Source organism: Quercus suber, unplaced genomic scaffold (assembly GCF_002906115.3).
Source record: "Quercus suber isolate HL8 unplaced genomic scaffold, Cork oak 2.0 scaffold_69, whole genome shotgun sequence".
In the NCBI taxonomy this organism is placed as follows: Eukaryota; Viridiplantae; Streptophyta; class Magnoliopsida; order Fagales; family Fagaceae; genus Quercus; species Quercus suber.
In genome coordinates, this window is record NW_027069534.1 from 1,697,283 (window position 1) to 1,704,694 (window position 7,412).

The window sequence follows — 7,412 nt, forward strand, 5'->3', positions numbered from 1 at the left end:
TAGAAAAGAATAAAAAATAATAAAGTTTACCCATTTGAATTCTCTATTCCATTCAAGTGAAAAAAAAAAAAAAAAACCTTAGGCAAAGAACAGACCTGTCGGAGACCACCACCGAGTTTTAAGGTTTGGTTAGTCATGTTTGAGAGATCGAGAACGACGTCGCCTGGTACCTAAAGCACCCACCAAAGAATAAAATTGGTTAATTGGGTCACTGTTTGTAACTGGTGAGAAGGTTATAGAGAGAAAGAGAAGATGCACTTACGACTGACTGGTCCACAAAGCTCGTTGGTGAACTGGTGGGTTTGTCTTCCATTGTACACTTTTTAGAGAAAAGCCGCCGCGACTGTGTTTTTCTTTGTGGTTTGAGAATCAATCAGTGATCAGAAATTGGGGTGGTGGGGGTGTCAGTGTGAGAGCGTAAGGAAGAAGAGTGCAGGGAATTTTCAATTTTGTTGTTTGAAGTTTGAACACGGCAAGTCGTGTGTGGGGAGGACCTAAACAATGGACAGCCTAAAGCTACTTTGGAGCAGTGGTGAGCTGTGTGGCAAACGACCTGTCGTTTAGCAGTTGCTTTGGTAATTTATACCTCAAAAAGCAATTTCGATATATGCCACCAAATACTCAGCTTTAAAGCCCTTGTTAAAACCGCCACTTTTTCAAAAATCACAATTACAAAAGGCTAAATCAAACTCATTCTTAATCTTGATTCCGTGACATTTGCTTTGCTTGATTTGTAACACTCTTCCCTCAAGATGGAGCATATATGTTGCGTGTGCCCATCTGGTAGTGGATAGTATAAAAATTGGTGGAATCTAAGAGCTTTTAGTTAGGATATCAGTTAGCTAGTGATGTGAAGTAACATCAAGGGTATGAATTACACTTGCTAAGTGGCAATTAATTTCAATGTGAAGTGCAACTTAGTTGTCACAGAAAAGCAGGGAAGCTTGGGGATATGAAATGTGTAAATCTTGAAGGATTACACCCAAGCAATCTTATATTCAGCTTCAACTAATGATTTGTTTTTGTACTTGAGATAAGAGAGTTACTAAGGAATACACAATACCCTGTCATGGATCTCTTGGTATTAGGGCATTCGGCTCAATCTAAATTAGTGAAGCTTTTAATAGTAAAGAGCCTAAGTTGGTTCATGAATTGGCTTAGTCTGGGACTGAGAAGCTCAAATCTAGCTTGAAGAGAGTCAAATATAACATCATTAGGTCACCATCTTTACTTGGAAAGTTTGAGATTGCTAGCCATAAGTATGTCATTCACATAAACAATCAAGGCAAAGAAAGTGTTCCCTTTTGTTCTAATGAACAAGGAATAATTAGATTTGGAGCTAAACAATTTTTTTAAAGAAAATTTTAAAATTCAATAGTTATAATGAGATGGGATTTGAACATTAAATCATCATGAGGAAGGAAATACCAACCAATTGAGTTACAAACTATTGATTAACAAATTTGTTTATCATTCATTTTTGAGTCTATATTTAAAAATTTGTGGAAAATGCATTAATTGGTTGTTTAGCTTTATATCACCTAAGTTATTTTATTTTATTTTTTTAAATTTTTATACAAATCACACACTTTGCACTACGGGTGTTAATGTTTGACCCAACCTGCGAACACGACATGAGTTTTTGCGGGTTAGGATTGAGCCTTAGCGGGTTTGGGTCATAAACGAGTTAATCCGAAAGTAACACGATAAGAAACGAGTCGTAAGAGAGTTAACTCGCAATAGATACGTTTGACATGCTAATTTATTTGTATAAACCTAAAATGAACTATTTAACACAACCTATTGAACTTGTATAACAGACAAATATTCATTTTATTTTACATTTTTCAAATACCTTTTATATCTAACCTATATTTTAAACTCAAAATGAGAAGTGAGTAATTACAAAAAACTTATAATTTGAAATTGAAACTTTACAAATTTTATGTACCCTAATATAATTGGAAATTGAATTATATTATTTTGAAAATTTGAAGTGTATGCACTACTTTTGGGATGTAAAAAATATTTATTTCTAGATAGATGTTATATTTTATATTAATATTAGACATGTTGAAATGGGTTGTGTTATATTGTTGTCAACCCAACATGACCTGTTTATTAAGCTTGTTAAGTGGGTAGTCAGGTCAACCGCCTCATTAACAGGTTGGATTAGGGTTAAAGGATCATGACACGATTATTAAATGAGTTGGGTTAGGATTGAGTTATTTAGTAGAATACCCCTACCTCGACACCCTAACCCGAATTGACACACCTACTTTGCACTCATGTTGCCAATGCCAACAACACACCGACATCTGACATGGTTTGGCAGGGTCTCGAGTATTCGGGATTGGTCTGAAGAAAGAAAAAAAGAAAAAAAAAGAGAAGAGATAGAAAGAGAGCCAGAGAAAAAAAAATTAGCTGGGCGGTGGCATTATTTACAAAATTTTCATGGCCTATTTCTTGAAAACAACTGAAAACATTAAAAAAAAGGTTTTCAATTTTGGTGTTTGCAATATTTAGAAAAGTTTTCAAAATTTTCAACCAAACAAGACTTAAGTGGGACTCACCACATTTTATATTTAACACTTTCGGTATAGGTCGGTCATTTTTTCTCTGCAAATTTTCTACCAAGTCTTATCTCAAATCTTAGTTGAGTCTTTACCATTTGCTACAGAGAGTCTATGCTTCTCAAAAGACAAATGATTCCCAACACTTTCGATAGCTGGGTCAATCCACATTTGTTATTACTTCCTCACAAATCCTCTTTGACTCCCTCTCTCTCAAATTCGTCGCTATCGATTGCGGGGCCTAGTTTCTATCACTTTGCCATACTTTTGCATTTCCTTCATCAGCATAGACCCTTCAATTTTGAGTTTCTACTTCGTTCTGGTTTGGGAATATTATACAATGTACGTTACAACTTTACTAGATTAATATATTTGTTAAGTAAATAATTATTGGTTGCTTTTTAATGACAGAGTTTTTACATAACTCAAATATGTATATATATGTTCATCCAATCAGTTTTTTTTTTTTTTAGAAACAGATCATCCTTAATATTATTAATGTGCTGGTAAATTAGTAGCAACTGCATTATCCAAGTCTGGTGAACAAACTCCATCTAGACAAACAAAGAGAAAAAAAGTCTTGCTTTCTAGTTAAGACATATGTAACTGGCTAATTGCATTACGTTGCCTCATAGCATGAGAGAAAAAGAAACTCCACAAGGAGCTAACAAAGGATAGAGTATCTCCAACTAAGTGACCAAAGGAAGATAAAAACATATCTCCTTTTTTGCAAAGCCCTGATGCCAATCTCTGAGTCACCTTCAGAGTGGGATTGATGTAATCCTATATTTCCTAAACAAATTTCACTACACGCTTTGCAGCTAGCAATTCCAGAATCTCAATTGAGGGAGGTTTATGGATATTTTCAGATAGTGCAGCCATAACCTCACCAATGGAGTTTCGGACAACAATCCCAATCCTAACTTCGTCACTTTCATCAAACATGGTGCCATCGACATTTGTTTTGAACTCATCGGCGCTTTCCTGATGGAAGATTTACCTCGTGGTTGTCCTCGACTAGAGTTGAACATTTGGAGAGGGTTATGAACTGATTCTTGAAATTTACTAATTGGTTGGGCGGTTTCCTTCAGTTTAGTTTCGTTTCATTCCTTCAGTTTAGTTTTTTTATTTTTTATTTACGTGCTGGCTTTTCTCAAAGAAAGAAGTTTGTTTCCAATTTCAAATTGAGTCATGTTAGATTTTTACCTTTTATTGGAGTCCTACTGATATGGGGGCTAGCTATGGTACAAATATGATTTAGTGAGTCTAGAATGTTGCTATTTGATGGTGGTTTGGACTCTGTCCTTTTTTGTCTACAATTGTTCTACTATTACACATTTTACCGTGACTTTTACCACAATGACATATGTGTGATTGTGATCGGTAAACTGTTAATTTTATATTGGCTTAATATTTTTTTTTCACTGTTCACAATTGCACATATCACATATCAAAATTATAGTAAAAATTATGACACAAAAGTTATATCCAGAGAGTGGTATAAGATTATCACTTCGTTGAGTCTCTCAACGTGCCGCAACAAATAGTATTGAGATATCTCTTTGGTATTGATACGACTTTTGTTTTTGGTTTTTGTGTAAATTTGTTTGGCACTCTTCTCTTTGATTTATGCTTGGTGGCAATTTTTGTATTTGGCTTTGGTTTGTTAATTAGTTTGAGTTAGAAATCTCTTTGAAGGTGTTGTGTAGAAATGTTTTTTTCTTTGTTTTAGGTGCAGTCACTAATCTTTGTATTTTTAGGGAGAGCTATTTTGGTGTATTTGAGATTTGGATTGTGTGAGTGTGTCTCTAAATTTTTTTTGTATTTTTCCAATTTGTTAGCAAAAATTTTTGTTCGTCGTCACCTGTAAATTAACATAAATCAAATGCTAAACCACGTTAATTCTTAGTATTTTATTTTTGTACGTGGTTGTTTATTTTAGGCTTTTCTTTGTTCCTATTATTTATTTTTGAAAATTGTTCTCAAGCCAATAATATTTTTACAACCATTTGAGCTTCCATCATTTACAACAAATTGGTACTGTAGCCAAGGTTCACTACCTAGAAATTTGAATTAATTTGTTCTCTTTGGAGATTTTATTGATTGGTTTGTAGATTTGATTATTGGGAAAAATTTCAAGCGAGTCCTCAACAAAATCTTTGGCGGAGTACTCTGCAAATTAAAACCTTTGGCAATGTCCTTTGGAAATGCTTAAGTAGATAGGACTATGGGCTCTAATGCCAAATTTGAAGTAGAGAGACTTGATGAAATGTACAAGTTTGGCATATGACATTGTGAAGTTCTAATGATACTCAAGTTTCATTATATTTATACATTATATTTAGATCATTATCAAATATCAAATAATAATACTCAATATACTAACAAATTTATAATATAAGTCATAGCAACTTTCATTCGATAGAGAAAAAAAAAATCACAAATCACAAGTCACAATTAAAATTAACATAAATTATATTATATAGGTCATTTACAAACAATAACTAACATAAATACTTCAATTAAAAGAAGAAAAAATAAATAAAATCCAGATCAACGATATGAGTGGCTAGACTCATAAGGTAGGGATGTTTATTAAACCACATGACCGCACCAAAACTAACCAAAACCACCCACAAAATGAAGTAATAGCAATGCACCACATTGTGTGGTGCAAAGTGTAGTTTTATGATAAGAAAATCATAAAAAATGGCACTGCATTAGTGTATATTTATTTTATAATAATAATAATAATAATAATTTACTATTATATGAAGTAAGTATCTTTGCTCTATCTCACATCTCGCTGTCACAAAATTATAAGTTAAAAAATTTAATATTATTATTTTTGTTTTGTATATACTATATATTTGTGGTACTTTTAGTTTATTGTCAATTTGTCATAAATTTTGTTTCTCTTGTATATATTTGTGTTACTTTTTTGTTACACAAGTTATATATTTTTAAGAAACTTAATATCATATTGTCATGAGTATTAATAGTAAATTAGAAATTAGTCATAACATTTTGAAAAATATATCATCTCAAAACCGACTAAATTACACATTGTACACTGTACTGAACCGAACTGTGAACACTTCTGCTAAAGAGTGAAAGTAAGAGAGACTTACCAGCTTGAGCTTTGGCGCGCGGTCGACTGTCAACAATAGGATGGGTGCAATCTGCGTCACTGGTCACCGATATATGGCTGTCAGTGGGGAGTTGAGTGATGTCGCAAGAGAAATAGAGTGAGAGTGAGCTAGCCCAGCAGGTGTCCACAAATTTTTATTTATTTATTTTTATATAAACGTACCCAAATTAAATCATGTCACAACCTTGTCCTAACTGTACTGTAATAATAATATATATATATATATATATATATTTTTTTTTGGCTTGATGCATATCCAATTTATTTGTACAACCCTTACCCGTTTCGGACACAGGTTTAGGTACTTTGTCAATTATGCCATATCCTTTCATCATAGGTTTTGTATTAATTAGACACTTGAGGGGATTGCTAAGCGCAATGTCAATCAATGATAAGCCAACAAAGCCACAAATAAAAGAGTTACTACATTATTTTCTTGGAAAAGATTAATGTGTTGTCCCAAATGCCTGGAAGAGGGTAGAGTATGCATCTCCTGCACTGATCGCCAATCTGGTATTTAGATTAACTGTAGAATCTTAGTCCTTAAAATCTATGAGAATCTTATAGATTGTGCACTTGGCGTGAACCCATGCTCTAGCTTTTGAATTTGGATACAACTCTACTCATGGAATATTTACCGAAAATGTGTGCTTGACTGCATAGTCAAAAAGCAATCAGAAAGGTTTGTGTCAAAGACAAAGTATCTGTCTTTATTAGCATTAGTTGTTACCCTTTTAAAAATAATTTGTTTAGGACAATCAGTTTAATATATACATTTTGCTTAACTTTCGGTTGGCTATTAACTTCAGATGTAGAAACTTTCAAACCGATATGTCATCAACCAATGCATTATTACTGTTCTGATATATCAATATGACAGACATGCATGCATCTCTGCAGCTTTTATAAGACGTTAGAAATTTAAATTCTAGAATTAAATAAGAAAGTCTCCCCAGAACCTTTTACATAATGTGGTCAGGCAGTCAAATTTTGGACTACTCTCTAGCCTCTGCATTTCAACAGCCAACTCTTATAAATAATAATCATTACCTCAACTATTTTATTTTAAAAAATACGTACTTTTTTTTGGGTAATTCAATAAAAGAAGATAACTCCAGATTGCTGTATTATCAAAAAACAAAAATATGTATTTTTTTTTAGAAGTATGTAATTTTTTTAAAAATACATACAAATATTACTATGATATACTATTTTTTTGGATTAAAAAAAGAGGTTCTATTGAGAGTTTCATATCTTACAAATGGTGTAGCTTGTAAGGATTAGCAAGGCAGCTGGACTGCTGAATTCTGGAGACAACATGCAAATATTATTTGTTTACTACATCTAATAAATTTGTAGACAACGTGTATTGTCTTAAGAGAATATAACTAGTTTGCACCTCAACCCTGCCACCCCAATTTGTAAATTTATTTTGTGTAAATTTCAAGAAAAAAAATCAGGTAATTAATATTTCTCTCTTATTTCCAAAATAAAATAAGAAACACTTTCTCAGAAAAAAATAAGAAAGATTTTCTATTCCATTTTCAAATGACGTTTGATTGATCAACATTTTTCGTCATTCCAAACACTTATAAATGTGAAAAATATTTTCTGTAAACAATTTTTCACCTCATTTAAAACTTATTAACCAACCTTGACCCCCACCTCCCATTGTCTTCTACCCAACC

At 32.6% G+C, this 7,412-nt stretch overlaps 1 protein-coding gene across 1 annotated transcript in view; it reads right to left on the minus strand.

Annotated features, from left to right (window-relative positions):
* Nucleotides 1-485, minus strand: part of LOC112034658 (uncharacterized) — a gene marked incomplete in the record, with an annotated part of 7,229 nt that extends 6,744 nt beyond the window's left edge. The window contains 2 exon segments of the mRNA XM_065773119.1: nt 96-170; nt 263-485. Coding sequence (XP_065629191.1) covers nt 96-170; nt 263-313 — 126 coding nt within the window.
* Between the last annotated feature and the right edge of the window lie 6,927 nt (nt 486-7,412).